Source organism: Protomyctophum bolini (assembly GCF_963924005.1).
Source record: "Protomyctophum bolini genome assembly, chromosome: 10".
NCBI lineage: Eukaryota > Metazoa > Chordata > Actinopteri > Myctophiformes > Myctophidae > Protomyctophum > Protomyctophum bolini.
In genome coordinates, this window is record NC_137871.1 from 11,857,740 (window position 1) to 11,885,004 (window position 27,265).

The 27,265-nt window shown below is 42.4% G+C and overlaps 1 protein-coding gene across 1 annotated transcript in view; it reads left to right on the forward strand.

Annotated features, from left to right (window-relative positions):
* Positions 1 to 27,265, forward strand: part of tenm1 (teneurin transmembrane protein 1) — a gene marked incomplete at both ends in the record, with an annotated part of 354,011 nt that overhangs the window by 207,197 nt on the left and 119,549 nt on the right. The window contains 5 exons of the mRNA XM_080773976.1: positions 2,274 to 2,517; positions 5,576 to 5,695; positions 5,997 to 6,258; positions 11,474 to 11,759; positions 25,581 to 25,724. Coding sequence (XP_080630102.1) covers positions 2,274 to 2,517; positions 5,576 to 5,695; positions 5,997 to 6,258; positions 11,474 to 11,759; positions 25,581 to 25,724 — 1,056 coding nt within the window. The remainder of the gene's footprint in view (positions 1 to 2,273; positions 2,518 to 5,575; positions 5,696 to 5,996; positions 6,259 to 11,473; positions 11,760 to 25,580; positions 25,725 to 27,265) is intronic.

Below are 27,265 nucleotides of genomic sequence, written 5' to 3' on the forward strand. Positions count from 1 at the left end.
TGGCACAAAGCTAGCTGTTATATTTGCTATTTTTTAACCGATTTTGGATGGGGACCCCTTTTGGTGTTTTAAACATTATGCTATAATTTTGCTGTTGAAAAATAAGCTCATAATGTAGGTCTGCTTTTTTTGAAAAATCGACGAACGACTGACATAGAAACACAGCTTTTTCAGAAAACTGTCAGGATTCAGGAGACATTTTTAGAATCTGATCTCAGGTCAGAATGGAGTATAAAATTATGCTTTTTAGCTGCAAATCTAAAATGACACATGCATATGCATATAGTTGCATGCATATAGTTCGTTAAATGGACAATTGTATATTTCTTGTGCAAATGTAGTATGTACAGTGACAAAATAAATACTCTGGGATACATACATTATGTTATCTATTAGTCTTACTAGCCTTGGCCCCATTGCTTTCTTCCCTTTATTACACCAAATATCTCTACTATTTTGGGGAGAATGTTCACCCCATGGCCAGAACAGGCACAAGGGCTCTATTTCCGTCCATGCTAAACCCCTTGTCTCTTAACTACTTTTTTTTTTTTACTATTTTGGAAAACATTTTTGAATACCGGTAGTTTTTTTCTTCAAAATAGTAGAGTCTAAGGGCAAAGTAGTTTAGGGATATAGGGCTGTATTTTGCGTGTCTTAAGTACCAGGTCTTATTAGTTAACTTAAGACCTGGAGGCGTGCTCAATGCCTTTTGGCTATTCTGAGTGGCCAAAGAGCATTGACCAACGCCTCCAGGTCTTAAGTTATAGTATTAAGACCTGGTACTTAAGACACGCACAATACAGCCCGCAAGGGGTTTAGCATGGACGAAAATAGAGCCCTATATAGTTTCCTGTGGGTAGTTAGTATCATTGGTAACACCTGTGAAGGGAGTAACATATAATATACACGTGACACTATCTATTGTCAATGTGGCGGCCATGAAAAAGCTCTCTGTACGGAGCGATGCCGGGTGCTGATAGAGGTGTGATTTGTGGCCGCGCGATGTTTTCACGATGGGTCCGTGTCGTTCACATTTTGATGGAGTCTGCTGAGTGTGATGGAGTCTATGGCTCACTGACCAGCTCTACAAATCTGTTCGCCTCTGGACAGCCGTGCGTGCGTGCGTGCGTGTGTCACATGACCTTCTGTTAACACATTTTGACCTGGGGAACGATTCTATAAATGCCTTCTACATCCTGACAGTTTTTTCTGAAAAAGCTATGTTTCTATGTCAGTCGTTCTTCGATTTTTCAAAAATAGCAGACCTATACAAGCTCGTAGCGCACTCGGTGGCGCGCTATGAGCTTGTAGATCTGCTATTTTCCAATAGCTAAAGCATGACATAATGCTAACACCAAAACGGGTTCCCGCCCGAAATGGTTTAACTCTCTCTCGCTCTCTCACTTTCTCTCCCCCATATCTCACTCTCTCTCTCTCTCTCTCTCTCCCCCCCCCCATATCTCACTCTCTCTCTCTCTCTCTCTCTCTCTCTCTCTCTCTCTCTCTCTCTCTCCGCTGCCTGTGTTTAATAACTGTTTAATGTCTTGATTAAGTGAACAGTGCAGAGTTAAGTGGGTGGCTTGTTTGCAACAAACGAACCACTTCATAATTTGCTACTCTTTACTTGTTGCACGTGTGATTTGGCTGTGTCTTTTGCGTGACTGTCTGTGTGTGTGTGTGTGTGTGTGTATGCAACATGTGTATTTAAGAGTGGGGGATAATTTAATTGTCAACTCTTGCCATGTAATTAGAAGTAAGGCATTTAGCAGATGCTCTTATCCACAGTGACCTAGCAGTGCATAAGATCAGAGTTTTCATGAACCTGTTCAACAAAATGACTGGTTCAATATTATAACCACGTATACTGTACAGAGTGCAAAGACAACAATTACGTTCTAAGCAGTAGGACACCAGGTAAATATCAAACGAATCTGCATGCGTGCGTGTGAGTGCGCATGTGTGTGTGTGTGTGTGCTTGTGCTTGCTGCTAAAATAAATAAATAAAGGGGCTAGGCTTACAATTGTGTAAAACACGTTAGGATTAGGCAAGTTAGGTTTGTTTAGCGGTTACTTTAGTGCAGGCGTCAGGGTTTACTCGTACTACAGGAGTGCAGGGTTTACTCGTACTACAGTACATGCTACATGCTACTCGTGCTACATGCTACTCGTGCAGTTCCAGCTTTGGCCAACCGCTCCGGCGGCTCTGTAAAAAAACCAACGTCGACATGCTCAGAATGCTACAGTGTAAACACGAAGGTGGTTGTGTCTTTCAGACGGCCTGGTGGACTGCGTGGACCCGGACTGCTGTGAGCAGCTGAGCTGCGGTTCTGACGCGCTGTGCCAGGGCTCCGCCGACCCGCTCGCCCTGCTGCAGAGGAACTCCCCGCCCTCCCCCCCCACCGCGCCGCCCTCGCCCGCCGCCAGCGCGCACACGCACAGCTTCTACCAGCGTGTGCGCTTCCTCCTGGGCAAGACGGCCACGCACACCCTGCCGGGAGAGGTGCCCTTCGACGTCAGGTGAGAGGCACACAGCACACTGCCTCTGATGTTTTTTTTTTCTTTTTTGAGTGCTGCAACAACTCCCAAGGAACAGCAATGTCCGTGTTCACCAGTGTTGTAACTAACGCCCTTACATGACGTTAAGTTATATAACGAAACTACTTTTTCCGGTAACTTGTAACCTAACGCTTTACATTTCCCCATTCCATAACGGCGTCATAGTTATTGTGCGTGCGTGACCCGCGTTATGGCGTTATTATGTCAACTTATGTGATCCAAGTGAAAAGTCTCCCCGTCGTCTCTGTGCTGAGAGTGAGAGCGCTCTGTGTTATATAATAGCAGATCTACAAGCTCATAGCGCTACGAGCTTGTAGTCTGCTTTATTTTTTTAAATTGTGAAAATGTGGCAAAAAGATCTTTGAATAATATATTCTTTCAGAAGACTTTTTTTTGTATGGGTAAAGAAATGAAAGTCAGCGAGACTTGCCTGACCACCTATGTCCTATAAAGCCTACTACTTCATCCTACCACAGATATAGCGAAAAGTGTGTCATAGTGTCTCTCTCTCTCTCTCTCTCTCTCTCTCTCTCTCTCTCTCTCTCTTTCTCTAATATATATAAATATATTTATATATATATATATATATAGGTGAGGACGCCAGGTTAAAAGAGGTTAAACCCATGAAAGACTAGTCTTAAGTAGGCTAATTGCCTATTATTCTAGATAATGTCTAGATAATGTCATACACGATGACTTCTATCACCAGCAGCTCTTAATTCAATTTGACACAAATGCCATCATATACGTATGAAGGTATGTATACTGTATATGTACGCAGTTACGCACGCACGCACGCACACACACACACACACACACACACACACCAATTCTAGTGCATGCATTTAATTGGCTATTAACCATTGTCCTGGTTTAGAGTTAGGATTACGCCGAAGGAAAGATACAGGTTGGCTGGTGTTATAGGGTTTGGGATTAGACATGTGCACGGTAGGTGTATGTGCGTTAGAGATGGACTCATATGCCTGAAAAATAGAAATAACAGAGAAGGTTATTAATATACAAACACGTCGCGGCGACGTGTTTGTATAGGGCTTGTAGATTGGCAATTTCAAAATGGTTAACCCATTCTGGGCGGGAACCCCTTTTGGTGTTAGCATCATGTTATGCTTTATCTATTGAAAAAAATAGCAGATCTACAAGCTCGTAGCGCGCCACCGAGTGGTGCGCTACGAGCTTGCAGGTCTGCTATTTTAGAAAAATCGAAGAACGACTGACATATAGAAACATAGCTTTTTCAGCAAACTGTCAGGATGTATAGAAGACATTTTTAGAATCTGATCTCGGGTCAAAATGGGTTCAATGGCAAGCGAAACTTCATATAATCGCCGTCATAACATGTCCATGCGGTGTCCTCACAAGTATAGTGATACAAACCCGTGCGTGCGTCCTATCCCTCCCCCAGGGAGCAGGAACCATGTGTTCCGGCTCAGGGATCATCAGGGCCCCGGTGCAGGTACACACACTACATCGTCCTCAGCCTTGTCCAGAGTCAGAGTACAAGCGGCCGCGCCGTTTGTTTCCTGCTATATTTATGTTGTGCGTGTGTGTCATGGCGGTAACACACCGCTCATAAAGGTGTCTCCATAAATATCTCAGTGCCCTCTCGGCCGGCGTGCGCGCGCCAGAGGAGAGAGAGAGCGAGAGAGAGAGAGAGAGAGAGAGAGATGATGGAGAGGAGGGGGTAAATATATCTTGTTGGCACCTGTGACCCAGAAAGTTTTGGTCTCGTGCTGAGAAATGGCCGGTTGCAACCCACCCCCTCCCCCCCCCCCCCCCCCCCCCCCCCCCCCACACACACACACTAACCCTACCCGACCCGCACTCACTTTTACAATAAACTAATAAATTAATTGTGTGTCTGTGTTGTCTTGTAACGGAAATCGATGGCAGCTTTCGGGGGAAAACGTAACAAACGGTTCCGACGCGGTCACCCAGAGCAACCCTGCATGCTGTCCTCCTGGAGGAGCAGATAGTATCTCTCTCTGTGTGTGTGTGTGTGTGCGTGTGTGCGGGGGGCTACGCATGCACGCGTGAGTCATCCTAAATCCATATGTCTCCATTTTATGGGTTCGACTATTATCCCTCAGTTCAGACAGCCTGTTTCACACTTTACTGGAAAATATCAGCGGGAATTCTTAAAAATGCTTCGCGATGTGTGCGTGTGGCAGTGGGCGTGGCTAATTACAGACTTGAATTGAATCGTGTCCTTGCGTGCGCACGCTTGTGCACGCTTGTGCATGCGTGCGTGCGTGTGTGAAGGGTATTTATTTATGTGACATGTCGCTGCGAGCATTGGCTGTATTTATGGCGCTTGTCCGCTGGCCAACCCTGGCAGGTTTTTGTGGGCGCAAAGGAAGTACAGTGATGCTGTCAGGGACTAGGGTATAGGGAGAGTGAATAGAGCTGTTCTCTCTCTCTCTCTCTCTTGTCTGCTTACAAGGACGTTTGTCTGGGCTCCCATGTCTCTACAAATACAATCATCGCAACTGTCAATCCCGATGAACCGGAAAAACTTCCATAAGGGAAGTATGGATGTTTTTCCGGTTCATCAGGATTGACAGCTCTGACTCTCTCTCTCTCTCTCTCTATTTCTGACCTCTCTCTCTCTCTCTCTCTAGCCGTGTGGCTGTCATCAGAGGCAGTGTGCTGTTGACCAACCTCTCTCTCCCTCTCTCTCTCTCTCTCTCTCTCTCTAGCCCGTGTGGCTGTCATCAGAGGCAGTGTGCTGTTGACCAACCTCTCTCTCTCTCTCTCTCTCTCTCTCTCTCTCTCTCTCTTCTCTCTCTCTCTCTCTCTCTAGCCCTGTGGCTGTCATCAGAGGCAGTGTGCTGTTGACCAACCTCTCTCTCTCTCTCTCTCTCTAGCCGTGTGGCTGTCATCAGAGGCAGTGTGCTGTTGACCAACCTCTCTCTCTCTCTCTCTAGCCGTGTGGCTGTCATCAGAGGCAGTGTGCTGTTGACCAACCTCTCTCTCTCTCTCTCTCTCTCTCTCTCTCCAGCCGTGTGGCTGTCATCAGAGGCAGTGTGCTGTTACAGGATGGCTCTCCTCTGGTGGGCGTCAACATCACCTTCCTGCAGCACCCGGAGTACGGTTACACCATCAGCAGGCAGGACGGCAGGTACTGTACTGTGCCCGCACACACACGCACATGCACACACGCACATGCACACACACACACACACACACACACACACACACACACACACACACACACACACACTAGGGCATTCACTTCTAGTCATTTTTACTAGTTGACTAGTTGCCTAGTTTACTAGTCGACTAGTTGTTTAACTACTAATATGTAAAAAATATATATATATTTCACAAACACACACACACACACAAAGTGCTGTAACAATGTGCAGGTATACTGTACTACTTCCAGTGTTGTCACTGTCTCACCTCTCCTCTCCGTATAGCTTTGACCTGGTGACCTCGGGGGCCATGTCCATGACCCTGATGTTCCAGCGGCCGCCCTTCCTGCCGCAGACCCGCCCCATCTGGACCCCCAACAACGACTTCCTGGTGCTGGACCACGTGACCATGGCCCGGGAGGAGGCGGCGGTGCCGCGGTGCGACGTCCGGAGCGTGGTCAGCCCGTACCCGCTGGTGCTGCCCTCGCCCCTCCCCCGCTACACCGGAGCGTGTGGCGAGCGGGGGCCCGTCATACCGGAGCTACAGGTACACCATGCACGACGCGCTTCGTATATCAGACACTGTGTGAAGGGGACAGCGGGTTCCCGGGGAACAACTGGCTGAAACTCATTTGCAATCAGTGTTAATTTGGTTGAATAAGACTAAGTCGACTAAGGTTTTTCAGAAGACTAAATAGGACTGAGAGACTAAATGGTGTGGTATTCAAAAGACTTAATATTTTCTGTTAAAATTAACATTGCATTAAGGCTAAGACTAAGTCGACTAACGTTTTTCAGAAGACTAAATAGGACTAAGACTAAATGGTGTGTTATTCAAAAGACTAAGACTAAGACTAAATCAAAATATTGTCAAAAAATTAACACTGTTTGCAATATACTGGCTGATGACTTTTTGGACTATTATGTTACAAAATAATAATAATAATAATAATAATAATAATAGCAGGTCAGTGCATGCTTAGTGGAGTGGCTCTCAAACCTCTTCATGTCAAGGACCCCCCCAAATTATGTATTTGGTCCACGGACCCCCATCTGAACATGTTTTGTGCCGGGGACTGCCATGGAAGATTTGTGGAATTAAAACTATAAAAAAAAATGTTTCAGGGAGATTGAAAACATTAGAAAATGGCAGCTCTATACAAGCTCTGAGCCTATATAGCCTTGTGCTGACCTTGGGCCTCTTATAGCATGATGGCCTCATTGGGCTTGTCTTGTTTCTCGTGAGAAATCTGGCATCACTGCATACAGAGGTTTGATCCGTCCGACATGGACGACAGCTTGACACGACTAGGTCAGGTATACGTTCTGTACGTCACATGCTGACGTCGCAGAGCACAGCCTTGTGCGTATAGCGTGTGTGTTTGACGAGGATAAGTCATTTTGGGCGCGAACCCGTTTTGGTGTTGGCATTATGCTATGCTTTAGCTATTGAAAAATAGCAGATCTACTAGCTCGTAGCGCGCCACCGAGTGGCGCGCTACGAGCTTGTAGGTCTGCTGTTTTTGAAAAACCGAAGAACGACTGACGTAGAAACATGGCTTTTTCAGTAAACTGTCGGGATGTAGAAGACATTTTTAGAATCTGATCTCAGGTCAGAATGGGATAAGTCATGAGGGCCTCCCCCAACCCATCGCCAATGCAAATTGGACGCTGCTGAGTCGGCAGAAGTGCGGCGGTTCACACACTGCTCAATGCGGAATAGTATAAAATCACCTGGAAGATGGCATTTTTATTTGGAAGAAATGCAGCGTCGAAGGTTTTGTAATGTTATACATTGTCGGAATCCGCTTTGTTCAAGTTCATTTGAGTTCCAAAAAGAGTGACTTTAAGACCTGCTTCACCGTGCAATGCAAGACAATGGGGGAATTGTCTTTGAATTATCCATTTATTTTTAAATCGAGAGCAACTATCGAAGATCTAACCAGTCATTTTGGACTTGCACGAGGTTCAGCGTAACTACCACAACCTCAAACCACTACCAAAGTGTTATTTAGCTTTAAGAGCAGAGCCATCGGTGCCATGGTTTAACCGTATTCCATTTGGTGCAATAAATGGGTCAATTTATGACAAGAGTGTTCCTCACTTAATATATTGTCGGCGGGGCGTGTTGCAGGTGGATCCAGTCGGGCCAATCAAATGACGGCTTTTCATTATACTTTAGGAGCAGTGTGCCGCTGGGCAATTTGCCCAGAAGAGCCTCATAAGTTCTGCTCAGAGTGAACTCGTGACCCGGTGCGTCAGGCATGCACAGAACACTCTCCATCTAGCACCTCCGACAGAGCGCCACGGCGCACATGATGTCACATTAGCATGGGAGGAGGAAGTAACGGGTGTAGTTAATAATGTCTGCAACTCTGCGTGGCGCTGCTGGGTCCTATGAGACGCATTTCTCATTGAAATGGCGAAGCAGTGACATTTTAAATTCGGTTTACAGGTATGTGTAGGGGTGTCAAATAATTGCTCCTCTCCTCCCCTCGTTTGGGGATAAAGTTTGCGCTTCTGTTCTGACTTCACTTCTCTGAGACACAGTGCAGAATGTTCAGCCAGTCAATCAGTGGGACAGAGCATGCAGCTGAGCAGCGGAGGGCACATCAAAGGCAGAGTCACGGCTAGACAGTAAATATTGTTAAACGCAAAAGCACCGTCCGTGGACCGTCACAATTACGGGAAGGCATCTCAGTCATTTTGGATTTTATAGCGTCGGCTATTCAAAAATGGCACGTGTACTGTACATGCTCACATGCGCGTCACTTTGTGCCAAGAAAGATCTTGAAAATGTCAGAACTATACTATACTTTAGAAGGCATTTGTCGAATCGGCCTTATTAGGTTAAGGGACGCCAGGCTTCGCACCGGACCCCCTGGTCAGAAATACTTCCCGCATCTTACTTCGGCCCTTTTGCACCTCTACTCCCATCAGAAAGTCACTATAGCTGTTTTTCAGAGGAACTTTGGTGCTAAGGAACCACTGCCAACAGCTCTGTCTGTATATACTGTATTTAATCCTGTATTATACCACAGGCCGTTTCGAGGAAGCAATCTGATTGGTTGAAACAGCCTTCTAGCCGTGGATTAAACCAGCACCATTCACCACCTAATCAAAACAAATAATTCAGCTGCTCTGTTCTCCCAGAGCGCTAGCAAACTCGGTGGCTAGGCTAGCTAGTTTCTTGGGACATTAGTGGCCATTGAAAAAAAATATTTTTTCAGTGATTTTCTTAGTTTTAAGGGTAACTGTAATAATATTGCTTAATTGTATCTAATGCTATAACCATAACTATTGTGTATCTAAATAGAATTCTTAGCATTAGTGTGAAAGCAAAAACAAATGTAAACAACGTGCATACGAACAAATCTAAATAGATGACGTGATACATTGGTGAGAGGAATGGTGGCGGTGAAAAGCTGAGTGGATCTGTGGATTAAAACAGGACTGATGGTGTGAGTGTATTGCTTTGGGGCCTAGAGGAGGATGAAAGTGTCTAGACTCTATAGGGCAGGTGAAGCGTTTGTCCACTAGGATGCTTTAGGGAATGTTAAACTTCAAACAGACTTCCCCGTCTCAGATGATCTAAGTGAGCGAGAAGGGTTAGTGCTGTTGGGGGGGGCAGCAGTAGCCTGGAACTCACCTATGCTTTTTATGGCAGGATCCGCCGGGAGAAACTATGCGCAGCTGCGCGGCATGAGACTAATTACTTAGACTCTAAGTAATTAGTCTCATGCCGCGCAGCTGCGCATAGTTCTCTGTCGCTCTAAGTCTTAGAGCGACAGAGAGAGGAGTGTGTGTGTATGTGCGTGTGCGTGTCAATTTAACAAAGGTGCAGACGATCAGAAATCAGCAGAGAGTGAGCAATGTTTGCGCTACTACTCTATGCCGAATTGAAGTGGACTCGGACCCAGACTTTTTTTTCTCCTCCCTGGAAATAAAAACGTCTGGGTTTTTCCGAGGCTATAGGGCAGCAGTGGCTCCAGAGGTGGAGCGGCCGTCGTCCCTGGCTCTGCCTGGCCGTTTAACCCATTCTGACCGGGCACCCATTTTGGTGTTAGCATCATGTTATGCTTTACCTTTTGAAAAATAGCAGATCTACAAGCTCATATCGCGCCACCGAGTGGCGGGTCTGCTATTTTTGAAAAATTCGAAGAACGACTGACATTTTTAGAATCTGATCTCAGGTCAGAATGGGTTCATCAGACCAGTGTGTGTCCAGTGGGAACCTCGTATGAATCTGATCTCAGGTCAGAATGGGTTAAAAGACCACTTCATCACTTTTCAACCTATCGTCACATATAATAGGTCCTCACTAATAATCATGCACAGACGGTGTAATTTAAGCTAATAGAAACTGCAAGGCTTTCTATATATAGTCCTGAAAAGTTGCAATGCGAAAATGGAAGCACAAATAAGGGAGTCTATACCAACAACGCGCCTCAAGCCTGTTTTTGAAAGATCAAAGAACGACTGACATAGAAACACGGCTTTTTCAGAAAACTGTCAGGATGTGGAAGACGTTTTTAGAATCTGATCTCAGGTCAATATGGGTTAATGCAGAAGCACGGACAAGCCTTTTATTTGGTGCTAGTATACAAAACCTATGCGGTCTTCGTTCTCACAATAATACAAATCTAAACATTTTTGTAAAAAAAATAAAATCTTGTTTAAAAATAATCTGCGATAATGTCACGTGGCGGACAGGTTTCATAACTGCCCACAGCCCTCCTATGAGACACGGACTCGAGTAGGAAAGAATTGTGCCATTCTACCATGATTATCAGTGAGGACCTATTATAATGAAGATGGGTTGAGAAATGGTGAAGTGGTCCTTTACAGTGTTCTTGAGCAGGATGCTGAACCCGATGCTCCCGATGGAGCGCTTTGTGCCGGCTTGCATGGTTTCCTCCACTGCCAGTGTGCGAATGTGTGGGCGATTGCAAAGGCCTTGGAGAAAGGCAATATATTATAATACAGCCATTTTGCCGAGAAAACCACCCACATCAACTCTGCCTATTATTCTGCGCATGAAATAATTAATCCTAATTTCCTGCCAATCATAACTACCGCGCTGCAAATAGTCCGTCGCACTTGCCGCAGCACTTTATGGCCTCGGCGACCTCACAGGCCTATCCAAAGGCTATACAGTGTATAGCCTTTGCTATTATAAGTTACATAAGTGTATAGTATACACTTACATAACTTGGATAGCATTTTATGTAGACATGGCACGCTGTAATGTATACTCTTATAGCTTCACTGTACAGATGGTCTAGAGACAGATGTTGGGTTCTTATCGCTTGCTTATGATAACTATTTCTATGTATTGGATTTAACAAACCTTTTTAGCAAATGGCAGATGCACGCCTCAGAAGGCTATAGTGACAGGAGCGTAGGGCACTAGAGCATGCATTAACACTAGCTAAAGGGTAGCAATGAATAGGCCCCGCACAATGTCAGACACTTGCCAAAGTGTTGTTCTTTATTAGGTCGCCATTTCGGTCCGTTAGGCCTTCATCAGGACAGACAATGGAGGTCTAATCGACCGAAACGTCGACCTAATTAAGGAGCAACATTGTGGCGAGTGACAGTGTGTGGGACCTTTCTTTGTTTTTCAAAGATACCCTATTTTATGTATTGGATATACAGTATTACCAGGTGTTGTTCTCGCTTACTGTAAGTTGCTCTACATTAAGAGCGTCTGCTACCGTAAATGCCTGAACTGTAAATTGTCTCTCTCTCTCTCTCTGTAGGCGGTTCAGGAGGAGGTCCCCATCCCCGGGTCCTTCGTGAAGCTGAGCTACCTGAGCACGCGGGCCGCCGGCTACCTGTCGCTGCTGCGCGTCCTCCTGACGCCGCCGTCGCCCTCGTCCCCCGTGTCCCCGCTGGGCGGCCTGGCCAAGGTCCACGTGCGCGCCTCGGTCCAGGGCCGGCTGTACCAGCGCTGGTACCCCGCCGGGCCCGGCCTGGTGCACCGGATGGTCTGGAACAAGACGGACGTCTATGGACAGGAGGTCTGGGGTCTCACGCACGCCACAGGTACTGGTCACCATGAGAGCAATAACAACTGGTCTGGGGTCTCACGCACGCCACAGGTACTGGTACCATGAGAGCAATAACAACTGGTCTGGGGTCTCACGCACGCCACAGGTACTGGTTTGACACGAGAGCAATAACAACTGGTCTGGGGTCTCACCGTCACGCACGCCACAGGTACTGGTCACCATGAGAGCAATAACAACTGTTCTGGGGTCTCACCGTCACGCACGCCACAGGTACTGGTTTGACACGAGACCAATAACAACTGTTCTGGGGTCTCACGCACGCCACAGGTACTGGTACCACGAGAGCAATAACAACTGAAGTGAATAACAATGATGATGATGAATGGGAACCACGAGCCATTTTATTATTCACAAAGGAGGTCTGTGCAAAGAGCCACCGTATATACAAATACAGGGAACGCAGTCGAGTGTCACAATAATGAAATTCTATTTATAGGAATGTATAGACGTGCCCTGAATAAATAAAAGGGACACACTTTTGTTGAAAGTCAGCAATTGTGAACTGAATGGCAGTCACTCAGCATGGAATCCTGGATCTCGACGGGGAGAAAGGCTGTAAAACCATTCCGGCATGTTTAAATCTTTGAACTAAATGTAAATGAGTGAGTTGATGAGAGAGTACCGTTTGAAATGTCAGTGAAAGGCAGTGGACGGTGGCGTGAATGTGAGTCATGAATGAAATACATGCATGGCTGCGAGTTAAATCCTGTGACCCCAAAACTGACTTCACAAAGTCCCAGGGTGGTGTACTGCTTTGGTCCTGTCTCACTTTTGTTCATTGGATTGAATTAATACTTTTATTAGTCAAAAATGCACAACAACTTGGGCTAAAATGATAAAACAAAAAAATGCCCTGGGGACTTGTTTCCATATTGTGGTCCATTGTATTGAATTCATCAACAGCTGGATTACAGAATATAGAATAATCACACAGTGTTTTAAGCATTGTGTAATGCTTTAGCTATTGAAAAATAGCAGATCTACAAGCTTGTAGCGCGGCACAGAGTGCTATTTTTCAATAGCTAAAGCATTACATAATGCTAGCGTCGCAGTCCCTTTCATGACGACGCCAGGCCCAGGAAATAGTCTCCAATGCATTTTTCCCATAGACATTTCAAAACGTATTTATTTAAAGACCTTATAAGCGTCGTGTCAAATAATGACAACAAACACAACATTTTGGACCAAACAAATAATTATTTGTTCAGCCCGAAAAAAAGTGTTTGTTGTCATGATTTGTCACGACAAGCGTTGGCTTTGTCCGCGGCGTAAACGTCTTTAAATAAATGCTTTCTGAAAAGTCTATGAGGAAAATTAACAGGGATTTATTTTCCGGGTCTCTCGAGGGGGGGGCGGGACTGCCACGCGCTACGCTCTATAGTAGAGTGAAGGGTTTTGTAAACCACAGTATAGCATTCATTGTTTGGTCCAGGGAAAAAATCTCTCTCTCTCTCTCTCTCTCTGAATGGGCACAACTGCTACTTGTAAAAAGGCAGCGTCAATTTGTTCTTCATGTATAACCAATAATATTTAATGAAGATGGCCGCTTTCCCCATTCAAACGCATTTGCCGCCCGTCTGGTGAACCAGAAAGCCCCGAATGGTTTATTTACATGCCACGGGCAGTTGGGCCAGCATTAGTGTCAACCCCTGTTATACAGTACATAACATATACTGTACACACTACTTATTTGTAGTGGCATGGTTATGGTTATAGTGGTGTTGTTTTTTATGCATGCCAGTCAATCACGTGATGGAAAATTGCAGCATTGCAGAATATGTCCCGCTTGTTATTGCTTGAATTCAGACGGGGACAGACTGGAGCTTATATGAATGGCAGAGGGTTGCCATGTTGGACCGAGGAGGTTATATGGCAGAGGGTTGCCATGTTGGACCGAGGAGGTTATATGGCAGAGGGTTGCCATGTTGGACCGAGGAGGTTATATGGCAGAGGGTTGCCATGTTGGACAGAGGAGGTTATATGGCAGAGGGTTGCCATGTTGGACCGAGGAGGTTATATGGCAGAGGGTTGCCATGTTGGACAGAGGAGGTTATATGGCAGAGGGTTGCCATGTTGGACAGAGGAGGTTATATGGCAGAGGGTTGCCATGTTGGACAGAGGAGGTTATATGGCAGAGGGTTGCCATGTTGGACAGAGGAGGTTATATGGCAGAGGGTTGCCATGTTGGACAGAGGAGGTTATATGGCAGAGGGTTGCCATGTTGGACAGAGGAGGTTATATGGCAGAGGGTTGCCATGTTGGACAGAGGAGGTTATATGGCAGAGGGTTGCCATGTTGGACAGAGGAGGTTATATGGCAGAGGGTTGCCATGTTGGACAGAGGAGGTTATATGGCAGATGGTTGCCATGTTGGACAGAGGAGGTTATATGGCAGAGGGTTGCCATGTTGGACAGAGGAGGTTATATGGCAGAGGGTTGCCATGTTGGACAGAGGAGGTTATATGGCAGAGGGTTGCCATGTTGGACAGAGGAGGTTATATGGCAGAGGGTTGCCATGTTGGACAGAGGAGGTTATATGGCAGAGGGTTGCCATGTTGGACAGAGGAGGTTATATGGCAGAGGGTTGCCATGTTGGACAGAGGAGGTTATATGGCAGAGGGTTGCCATGTTGGACAGAGGAGGTTATATGGCAGAGGGTTGCCATGTTGGACAGAGGAGGTTATATGGCAGAGGGTTGCCATGTTGGACAGAGGAGGTTATATGGCAGAGGGTTGCCATGTTGGACAGAGGAGGTTATATGGCAGAGGGTTGCCATGCAGGACGGTCCAAAAGCAGGACCCCCCCCGGGGGGGACTCTGTGGTTATGTGGTCAGCTTTGTGACCTGGCTGCAGGGCAATAACACAGATGTTGTCTCGCATGCTGCATGCAAGCCCCCGATGTCAGACATAGCAGGATGTCCTTTTCTTTTTTTTATTAGTATTATTACACATGCCCTTCCCGGCTCCGTCCTCACTTCCCATCCTCTCCTCTGTGCCTCGCTCAGACTCCTCCCCCCCCCCCCCCCACCTCTACCCCCTCACCACCCATCCTCTCTCTCTGCTGCTGTCTCTTCTCTTCTGTCGCATGTCGTCTCCTCCGTTCCCTCTGATCTCCCCTGTTACCTCTACGCTGTCTTTCCACTGACCTCCCTTGTTCTTTCCTCTCCGCCCATGTCCTCCTCTGATCTGCCCCTCTGTGTGGAACTCCTCACACACACACACACACACACACACATACAAGCACACGACACACAGAAAGAGAAAGAAAGCTCACGCTCTGTTTGCTCATCGCCCCCGAGGCTTCTGCAGTGGAGGAATGAAAGCTTTCACCTGTGAGAGATATATATATATATATGAGCGTGCGTTCATGTACTGTCGAGTGCAAATGTGTTTGTTTTGTCTGTGCACGCGTGCTTGTGTGTGTGTGTGTGTGTGTGCTCGTGCATGAGTTATTCGTGCCCCTGCCCCTGCTTTTGTAATATAGCCATAGCAATATTCTCCATGTGCAGCAGTTTTGGAAACACTGATGCGTTCCCTCTGAGGGGTTCTTTGTCCGCGGCGTGGTGGTGGTGGTGGCGTCCCGGAAAAAGTCTTGTGTCAAAAGAAAAAAGAGAAGAACTCACTTTTCATGGAATTGAGTGAGAGAGAGAGAGAGAGAGAGAGAGAGAGAGAGTCTGTGATTTCCCTTTTGGCGCCAAGGTATATTTCCGTCTTGTTTCAATGCATTTCCAATCGGGTGGTTTCGGGGGTCGCGGGGGAGGAAGTTTGCCCAAGTGGGGCACAGTGTCAGCTGAAGTTTCGACGGAACCGTGTACGCGCCCGCGGAGAGTTCGTTAACTCAGTTTTGCTGGCGTGATGCGAGGAGTTAACCCATTCTGACCTGAGATCAGATTCATACGAGGTTGGACACACACTGTTCTGATTAACCCATTCTGACCTGAGATCAGATTCTAAAAAATGTCAGTCGTTCTTCGATTTTTCAAAAATAGCAGACCTATACAAGCTCGTAGCGCGCCACTCGGTGGCGCGCTACGAGCTTAAAAGCATAACATGACGCTAACACCACAATGGGTTCCCGTTCAGAATGGGTTAATTACTTTCTCAAATAATGTTATTCTCTGATATTGTGTTTTTCTGCCCCAATTATGTTCAGTAATCTGAACTTCAAAGTGTAGCAAATCATTCAGACCCGAATGAACATTTCAACAGTGGAAAAACTAATCTCAAACGCTCAAAACAATTACCAAGCATTTCAATAAACACATCAGCGCTGTCAGGCAGTGAGGCAGAATACCTTCTATCCTCCCTATATACGTATCAAAAGTTCAAAACATAATGCCTTTTTTTTTTTACACACAAGTAGCAAAACTAGATGAAATACAACTGGCGATATTGCATTGTAAGCACTAGTATAGGATGGATCCACAATTATGCAAAACACAAATAAGGGGCTCTCTGGGATGGGTTACATATATAAGAAAAACAATAAAACAGTGCAGTATATGTGGGAGTGCTTCTGAAGAACTTCTGGAAGGCTCCAGTGCGAGATTAGCTCCGGAACACAGAGACAGAGTCAGTCAGACAGACAGACAATACACCTAATAGACGTGCTATAGGCACCTTAAAACAATAAAACGCCTGTGTGACTTCATCGGGGTCGCACGGGTCACGAAAGGCAAGCGCGCGCCGTTTAAACCGCTACATCAAACAATCACTCGGCATCAATCGACATCAGTAAATCAATGTGATATTAAAACAAGAATTTCGCACGCCAACGAGCACATAATGTAGAACATTACAAAGTACAAGCAAAAATAAGTTAATTACTTTTTTTCAAACGGGGGCATGAGATTCTCCGATAATAGTCTTTCCTTCCCCAATTATGTTGGAGGAGATTGCCCCGGAAAAATCTCAACTTCAAAGTGTAGTAAACGCGTTCAGACCCGAAATGAAACGGTTGCGCGGCATGAAAACTAATCTATGACGCATAAAGCAAATATCAATCATTTATATAAACACATTAGACTTGCTTTGAGATTTTTTCTCCTTGCGGCCTCGTAACTTTTCCCCTCCTTTCCTCCTCCTCCTCCTCGCGTCCCTCTGTGAGTGTTCACTTTCCCTACTCTAATCATATTATTGATTCCAACACGGCAAGGCGGAGATTTAGGGAAGAGCTTAATCTGGGATTTCCCTGCTTGTACACGCTCCTCTGTGCCGTTCCTCTCCCCCCCAGAACTCTGTTCCCTTGTTCTCCTTCTTCTTCTTATTATTATTGTTCTGGGAGAATGTTTAATAAGTTCAAAGACATGCGGGGGACGTCATCTACACACCTGAGCCCCGGCGTCCAAAACGTTCACTCTGAAAAAATATATATCAAACGATTTGTGCCACGTTTTAACGGTTTCTCTAAAATAGCAGACCTACAAGCTCGTAGCGCGCCACTCGGTGGCGCGCAATGAGCTTGTAGATCTGCTATTTTCCAATAGCTAAATTATAACATAATGTTTAAAACACCAAATCAAATGGGTTCAGATCCGAGCCAAGTCTCCTACGGAGGCAGACTGGGTATCCAGACAGTATAAAAACAAATACAGATTTCCATAGAAGAAAATACAGGTGTGTAAGAAAGATGTTTCCCAAATGGCTTACAATAAAGCAAGGCAAACACGAGGTAAACTAATTCAGAGAGTCGGCGTAAAGGATCACAAGAAGACCCTATAGTCTAAAAACAATGACTATCAAAATAATAATTCATACATTGAAACTAAAGGAACCTATAGCAGCTGTCTAAATATCTATATGACATTATCGTCATCTCACAGTATCTTATGTTAAACAAAGAAGGCTTCTGATCCTTACAGAGCAATGGAACTCATTACCTATTTGTTTTTGTTTGAGGATAACTATATGAGTTTTAAGAAGAAGCCGACGTTTTTGTTCACTCAAGAGATGTGAAGGAGTTGCATACAGTATGAGCTATATATCCCATTATAATGTATATTTATTTTACATTCAATGTTGAAGATTTGATTGCACTGTGGAGCTAGCTATCAAATGTAGTAGACGGATCATGAGTGGTTTTGTGTTGGCCAATTGTGTGACCCAAACGTTTGTGTTTCCCTGGACCAATTGGTGATGACGTCTGCGGTAAACAGGACGCATTCGTAAAATGGTCCAGCGATCATTCCGGGCCCCTTTGCCCCGGAGAGAAAGACGTCCGTGTGCATCTCGTGAAAAAGTGGAGATAATTGACTAAATACACGTTTTGTGCCAGAACTTTCACACGGATAATTATATAAAACTAGAGGACCATATTTCACTCCACGTCTTTGGAATGATTTAATGGGTGAGTACAAACGGAGCATTTATCACATTTAGGCCGCCAATTTGGAACCCGAACAGAAGTTTAGCAGGACCGTTCTATGGCTCTGTATGTGAAATACTGTACATACTGTATAGAAACAACACGAGCCATTCTAGGGCTACCCTTTTTAGTGCATTTTTTTTTTAAAGCCATTTGGCTAAAGTGGTGCTATGGCCTATGGGGGATGCTATGGATATTTGGAATATCTAAAGTGTGCTAATTATTTCTCCTGCCATGTGCACTTGACTTATTTTAAATGGTCTGTTGCTGCTTTACTGAACAGGGCTCCCTCGTAGAAGGATTTTCACCTGTATAAATAAAAGTTAAATTAAAAACATTCTCGTGGAAAGGCTTGGGAGCCCACTACACTGTCCTCTTCGGTCTACAACAGGGGTGGGAAACTGGCGTCCCCTTCACTTAATGCGGCCCGCATGTTGATAAAAAAAGAAGTTAATCAAGTCCTTGGCAGACATTGAGTTAATATCAGAATACCGATATAGTATTGATTTCAGCTGCTACAATTCCAAACCCGCTTTTAATTACTTCATGACTGTATTAAATGACTAGTACTTAATGACTAGTATTAAAATGCTATTGTCTTTTTGTGTCCAACATAGTTAACTTTATGAACTGTTAACATAACTATAACTAAATGCATTTGAAATGCAATAAAAAGGTTACTTTTCAGGATTCCAATTCAAATATAGCAAAAATATAGCAATATAGGCTATTTTTGCTATGACAGTAATATGCACTGTGGCCCTCTGGCGTGAGTAGTAATATAGTGGCCCTCGCCATCGTCAAAGTTGCCCACCGTTGGTCTACAATAACGGAGAAGGAGAGAAGATTAGATTTTTATTAGACGTCATACACATACGGGAAAAACACAGGTGACATCATGTTCATCTTAGAAACGTCAAGGATACAAACACAAGAATGTCGGGCGCCGTATTTCCATTGTGACATCCTTGGTCTGAGACAAACGACACTGCAACAGAAATGGAAGAATATTATGCAGGCCGACAGTATTCAGCAATAATAATCTCTGTGTGTGTGTGTGTGTGTGTGTGTGTGTGTGTGTGTGTGTGTGTGTGTGTGTGTGTGTGTGTGCGCGCGTGCACATACATACATACAGCCACTCCTACAGTATGCTCCACATAGGAGTGGCTAGCACCACTCAAAAATACAACCAAGAGCTACACTACTGTAAATACATGGTGTAGTGTAGATTGTCCGCTAGGTGCATGGTGTAAATACATGTTGTAGTGTAGATTGTCCGCTAGGTGCATGGTGTAAATACATGTTGTAGTGTAGATTGTCCGCTAGGTGCATGGTGTAAATACATGTTGTAGTGTAGATTGTCCGCTAGGTGCATGGTGTAAATACATGTTGTAGTGTAGATTGTCCGCTAGGTGCATGGTGTAAATACATGTTGTAGTGTAGATTGTCCGCTAGGTGCATGGTGTAAATACATGTTGTAGTGTAGATTGTCCGCTAGGTGCATGGTGTAAATACATGTTGTAGTGTAGATTGTCCGCTAGGTGCATGGTGTAAATACATGTTGTAGTGTAGATTGTCCGTTAGGTGCATGTTGTAGTGTAGATTAAATACATGTTGTAGTGTAGAATAAATACATGTTGTAGTGTAGATTAAATACATGTTGTAGTGTAGATTAAATACATGTTGTAGTGTAGATTAAATACATGGTTTAGTGTAGATTAAATGCATGTTGTAGTGTAGATTAAATACATGTTGTAGTGTAGATTAAATACATGTTGTAGTGTAGATTAAATACATGTTGTGGTGTAGATTAAATACATGTTGTAGTGTAGATTAAATACATGTTGTAGTGTAGATTAAATACATGTTGTAGTGTAGATTAAATACATGTTGTAGTGTAGATTAAATACATGTTGTACTGTAGATTAAATACATGTTGTAGTGTAGATTAAATACATGTTGTAGTGTAGATTAAATACATGTTGTAGTGTAGATTAAATACATGTTGTAGTGTAGATTAAATACATGGTTTAGTGTAGATTAAATGCATGTTGTAGTGTAGATTAAATACATGTTGTAGTGTAGATTAAATACATGTTGTAGTGTAGATTAAATACATGTTGTGGTGTAGATTAAATACATGTTGTAGTGTAGATTAAATACATGTTGTAGTGTAGATTAAATACATGTTGTGGTGTAGATTAAATACATGGTTTAGTGTAGATTAAATACATGTTGTAGTGTAGATTAAATACATGTTGTAGTGTAGATTAAATACATGTTGTAGTGTAGATTAAATACATGGTTTAGTGTAGATTAAATGCATGTTGTAGTGTAGATTAAATACATGTTGTAGTGTAGATTAAATACATGTTGTAGTGTAGATTAAATACATGTTGTAGTGTAGATTAAATACATGTTGTAGTGTAGATTAAATACATGTTGTAGTGTAGATTAAATACATGTTGTAGTGTAGATTAAATACATGTTGTAGTGTAGATTAAATACATGTTGTAGTGTAGATTAAATACATGTTGTAGTGTAGATTAAATACATGTTGTAGTGTAGATTAAATGCATGTTGTAGTGTAGATTAAATACATGTTGTAGTGTAGATTAAATACATGTTGTAGTGTAGATTAAATACATGTTGTAGTGTAGATTAAATACATGTTGTAGTGTAGATTAAATACATGTTGTAGTGTAGATTAAATACATGTTGTAGTGTAGATTAAATACATGTTGTAGTGTAGATTAAATACATGTTGTAGTGTAGATTAAATACATGTTGTAGTGTAGATTAAATACATGTTGTAGTGTAGATTAAATACATGGTGTAGTGTAGATTAAATACATGTTGTAGTGTAGATTAAATACATGTTGTGGTGTAGATTAAATACATGTTGTAGTGTAGATTAAATACATGTTGTAGTGTAGATTAAATACATGTTGTGGTGTAGATTAAATACATGTTGTAGTGTAGATTAAATACATGTTGTAGTGTAGATTAAATACATGTTGTAGTGTAGATTAAATACATGTTGTAGTGTAGATTAAATACATGTTGTAGTGTAGATTAAATACATGTTGTAGTGTAGATTAAATACATGTTGTAGTGTAGATTAAATACATGTTGTAGTGTAGATTAAATACATGTTGTGGTGTAGATTAAATACATGTTGTGGTGTAGATTAAATACATGTTGTGGTGTAGATTAAATACATGTTGTGGTGTAGATTAAATACATGTTGTAGTGTAGATTAAATACATGTTGTAGTGTAGATGAAATACATGTTGTAGTGTAGATGAAATACATGTTGTAGTGTAGATTAAATACATGTTGTAGTGTAGATTAAATACATGTTGTAGTGTAGATTAAATACATGTTGTAGTGTAGATTAAATACATGTTGTAGTGTAGATTAAATACATGTTGTAGTGTAGATTAAATACATGTTGTAGTGTAGATTAAATACATGTTGTAGTGTAGATTAAATACATGTTGTAGTGTAGATTAAATACATGTTGTAGTGTAGATTAAATACATGTTGTAGTGTAGATTAAATACATGTTGTAGTGTAGATTAAATACATGTTGTAGTGTAGATTAAATACATGTTGTAGTGTAGATTAAATACATGTTGTAGTGTAGATTAAATACATGTTGTAGTGTAGATTAAATACATGTTGTAGTGTAGATTAAATACATGTTGTAGTGTAGATTAAATACATGTTGTAGTGTAGATTAAATACATGTTGTAGTGTAGATTAAATACATGTTGTAGTGTAGATTAAATACATGTTGTAGTGTAGATTAAATACATGTTGTAGTGTAGATTAAATACATGTTGTGGTGTAGATTAAATACATGTTGTAGTGTAGATTAAATACATGTTGTAGTGTAGATTAAATACATGGTTTAGTGTAGATTAAATACATGTTGTAGTGTAGATTAAATACATGTTGTAGTGTAGATTAAATACATGTTGTAGTGTAGATTAAATACATGTTGTAGTGTAGATTAAATACATGTTGTAGTGTAGATTAAATACATGTTGTAGTGTAGATTAAATACATGTTGTAGTGTAGATTAAATACATGTTGTGGTGTAGATTAAATACATGTTGTAGTGTAGATTAAATACATGTTGTAGTGTAGATTAAATACATGGTGTAGTGTAGATTAAATACATGTTGTAGTGTAGATTAAATACATGTTGTAGTGTAGATTAAATACATGTTGTAGTGTAGATTAAATACATGTTGTAGTGTAGATTAAATACATGTTGTAGTGTAGATTAAATACATGTTGTAGTGTAGATTAAATACATGTTGTAGTGTAGATTAAATACATGTTGTAGTGTAGATTAAATACATGTTGTGGTGTAGATTAAATACATGTTGTAGTGTAGATTAAATACATGTTGTAGTGTAGATTAAATACATGTTGTAGTGTAGATTAAATACATGTTGTAGTGTAGATTAAATACATGTTGTAGTGTAGATTAAATACATGTTGTAGTGTAGATTAAATACATGTTGTAGTGTAGATTAAATACATGTTGTAGTGTAGATTAAATACATGTTGTAGTGTAGATTAAATACATGTTGTAGTGTAGATTAAATACATGGTTTAGTGTAGATTAAATACATGTTGTAGTGTAGATTAAATACATGTTGTAGTGTAGATTAAATACATGTTGTGGTGTAGATTAAATACATGTTGTAGTGTAGATTAAATACATGTTGTAGTGTAGATTAAATACATGTTGTAGTGTAGATTAAATACATGTTGTAGTGTAGATTAAATACATGTTGTAGTGTAGATTAAATACATGTTGTAGTGTAGATTAAATACATGTTGTAGTGTAGATTAAATACATGTTGTAGTGTAGATTAAATACATGGTGTAGTGTAGATTAAATACATGTTGTAGTGTAGATTAAATACATGTTGTGGTGTAGATTAAATACATGTTGTAGTGTAGATTAAATACATGTTGTAGTGTAGATTAAATACATGTTGTAGTGTAGATTAAATACATGTTGTAGTGTAGATTAAATACATGTTGTAGTGTAGATTAAATACATGTTGTAGTGTAGATTAAATACATGTTGTAGTGTAGATTAAATACATGTTGTAGTGTAGATTAAATACATGTTGTAGTGTAGATTAAATACATGTTGTAGTGTAGATTAAATACATGTTGTAGTGTAGATTAAATACATGTTGTAGTGTAGATTAAATACATGTTGTAGTGTAGATTAAATACATGTTGTAGTGTAGATTAAATACATGTTGTGGTGTAGATTAAATACATGTTGTAGTGTAGATTAAATACATGTTGTAGTGTAGATTAAATACATGGTGTAGTGTAGATTAAATACATGTTGTAGTGTAGATTAAATACATGTTGTAGTGTAGATTAAATACATGTTGTAGTGTAGATTAAATACATGTTGTAGTGTAGATTAAATACATGTTGTAGTGTAGATTAAATACATGTTGTAGTGTAGATTAAATACATGTTGTAGTGTAGATTAAATACATGTTGTAGTGTAGATTAAATACATGTTGTAGTGTAGATTAAATACATGGTTTAGTGTAGATTGTCCGTTAGGTGCTTGTTATTGCCAATCTCCATGCTGAGCTGCCGACATTTGGTTAGCGCCATGCGTGGAACTCGCCGTGATCGGCAGTTATCTGCCCACTGTTTACTGCCCTCAAACTAGCCCATTCTGACCTGAGATCAGATTCTAAAAAAAATGTCTTCTACATCCGGACAGTTTTCTGAAAAGGCCATGTTTCTATGTCAGTCGTTTTTCAAAAATAGCAGACCTACAAGCTCGTAGCGCGCCACCGAGTGGCGCGCTACGAGCTTTGTAGATCTGCTATTTTTCAATAGCCAAAGCATAACATAATGCTAACACCAAAAGGCGTTCCCGCACAGAATGGGCTATAGGGGCCAAAGCGGAGTGGTATAAATTGCTGCCCGCCGCACTATACGTATTGATAGGCCTGCTGAGCCGAGCGCACTGTTGACGGTTGTTAGCTGTAGTGGCGGGCGGGCGGGCGGGCAGTATCATTACAGCCGAGAGGCTCGTCGGCAGCTAATTCTAGGTCTCCTCCTGATTAGGCCTGTATGTGTTCTATTCTCTCTCAGGCCTCCTGGGTGCAAACACACTGATGAGGTCTTATTACAGCCGCCTTTCATCTGCCTCTTCATTCACTATAGGATCGCAAGGCACGGCACGCTGGAAGTGCGTGTGTGCGTGTGTGCGTGCGTGCGTGCGTGCGTGCGTGCGTGCGTGCGTGCGTGCGTGCGTGCGTGCGTGCGTGCGTGCGTGCGTGTGTGTGTGTGTGTGTGTGTGTGTGTGTGTGTGGAATTAGATTTTCCAAATGACTTCAGTTAAGTCAACATTCGACCAGGGGATGCGCTAATGCGCACAACTCACTTGAAAAAACATGAAAGCGTCTGACTAAATAGGCGATCAAAACGTATCGTTTTTTTTTCCCCCGTAACTTGGATTTTCTTGTTCGGGAAATAAAGTGAAAATCGTTTAGCTCATTATCGGTCCCTCTACTTTGTGGATACAATGTGCAGAGAACGAGTAAAGGGATGTTCCTATAGTGGGAAGCATGCGCTGCATGGTTCTGAAACCATTTCATGACGACGCCAGGCCCAGGAAATAGTTTCCAATGCATTTTTCCCATAGACATTTCAAAACGTATTTATTTAAAGACAACCCTTGTCATGACAAGAGTGACAAATCATGACAACAAACACAATATTTTACACCAAACAAATAATTACAAAGAAGAAAAACAATAAAAAAATTGTTGTAACCTGCCGTTTTCTTCTTCTTTCTAATTATTTGTTCAGCCCAGTCATGATTTGTCACAACAATAGTTGGCTTTGTCTGCAGCGTAAACGTCTTTAAATAAATACTTTCTGAAAAGTCTGAGGAAAATGAACGATTTATAACGCTCTATAGCGCTACAGGATTGTCAGTCAACGAAGCCAATACATCCTGTATTGTGAATGATGATGCTGGCTGGACAGAAACATGTCTTAATACTGTACATTGGTTGTGTTTAACTGTCTTGATGCATTTCAGCGATGTCCAGTAAAATACCCTTACCGTATATCATGATTATGTGTGCAAACATTAAACAAAAGTCTCAGGTGCTGGTGCGTGGCATTAATTAAAATCACAATAATTGATGTGAGTCAGGTGCTGTGCGTGCACTGTAGAATTAATTGAAAGTGAATGGAAGATTAATTGATTACATGGTGTAATGCTGTGTACTGTGAAACCATGTCAAATGTGATGGAATTGATAAGTATTATATGTGGTGAGAAGTTGTTGCTTTCCTAAAGAATGCCCATGTTAATCACGTGTGTGTGTGTGTGTGTGTGTGTGTGTGTGTTTCAGTGTCGGTGGGTTATGAATACGAAGCGTGTCCTGGCGTGGTCCAATGGGAGAGGAGGACGGCTCTGATGCAGGGCTTTGAGCTGGTTCCCACCAACCTGGGCGGCTGGTCCCTGGACAAGCACCACGCTCTGAACATCCCCAGCGGTGAGCGCGCACCCACTGCCGTCCTCATGACACGCTCACCTAATTGCAATTATCTAACCGCTTAAATCCTATAGACGATCAACAAGCCCATCCTTTCGAAAGCTTTCCCCACAATAAGGACACTAAGTGCTTAAGATAATTGCAATTATCTTCAAGATAATTGCGATTATGATGGAAGAATCTTTGCATGACAATCATTTCCATTGAAACATTTTCACACATCTACAAGCTCGACAAAATACACACCCAGTACCAACCCGTCATACCTCATCATACCATCGAACCATGTGTTCCAATCCAATGTTTAAGCAATGAGCCACGAGAGGTCTCAGGTTATCGGGTATTTTACACTGGCTGGGGGCGTAGGCAGACCCGACGCGCAGCCGAGGGTCTTCTACCCCCCAGCCAGTGTAAAATACCCGGTAAGCTGGGGCCTCGAGTGGCTTATTGCTTTTCTAAAACGGTTACAAACGTATAGCAATATTAACCTAATAAAACTATTACATTCACAAAAGTAGCTACGCTTTGCGCCACCAGAGCGAGCCACATCACTTCCTTGTTTTGCTCGGCAAGTAACCTACAGTATGTGACGGGAGAATAGCGCTTGATGTCTTTACGGGGCTGCCTGGAGCCACACATTCAGTCATATGAGCCGGGCGGTGCTTAGAAGCCCGCACGGCATGTGTTTGTAAGGCAATGAAGCTCTCCCCTTCCCCAGTACAGCTACAGAGATGCGGAATCAGCTGCGAATGATATGAAGTGATTGAAGGTGTGGGTTATCTGTGAAATTTACAACAGTCACGTGACGGTAACCAGCCAATCAGAATCAAGTATTGGGACTAACCGTTTTAGAAAGTTGTTATTTAGTCTCAAGCTCTTGTTAATACATTTAATTGCAATAACAAGCTTATCTTATATGGAGAGATGAGCACAGACAGTGTCCTGTATACCGTACATCCAAAGTCAACATGCGCACATTCAGTCATGTTCAAAAATGGAAAGTATCACACGGAATACAAACCCGGCAATACAAAACATACTCCCACAGTGATCAGTAAACCCAGTATGGAAAGCAAAACACAACACTAAATAAAAAATATCACTTGTCGTAAGTGCTGTCCAAATAAACCACAGAAATGCAATCATGGTGGAATAAAATAAAAAAAAGTCGAATTCCACTCTACCCGAGACAAGAGTAACTCCTACAACGCGTGCATGCACGCACGCACGCACGCATGCACAAACCCCAGCTAATAAAGTGAAACCAGGAACCAAGAAACCCAATCTCACAGCTGTCTGTCAACGAGCAGCCGTCTCCACTCCTCTGCCCGTCTCATTTTGTGTGTGTGTGTGTGTGTGTGTGTGTGTGCAGATCTTATAACAACCGTGACACGGTGCATGTATTGTAACCATAATGGACGTCTTGCTCAAGGTTATAATAGTTAACTAAAACTAACTAAAAAACGAAAACTAGAAAAAACATTTTAGTTAACTGAACCTAATAAATATATTAAAATAAATTAAAAAAACGATAACTAAAC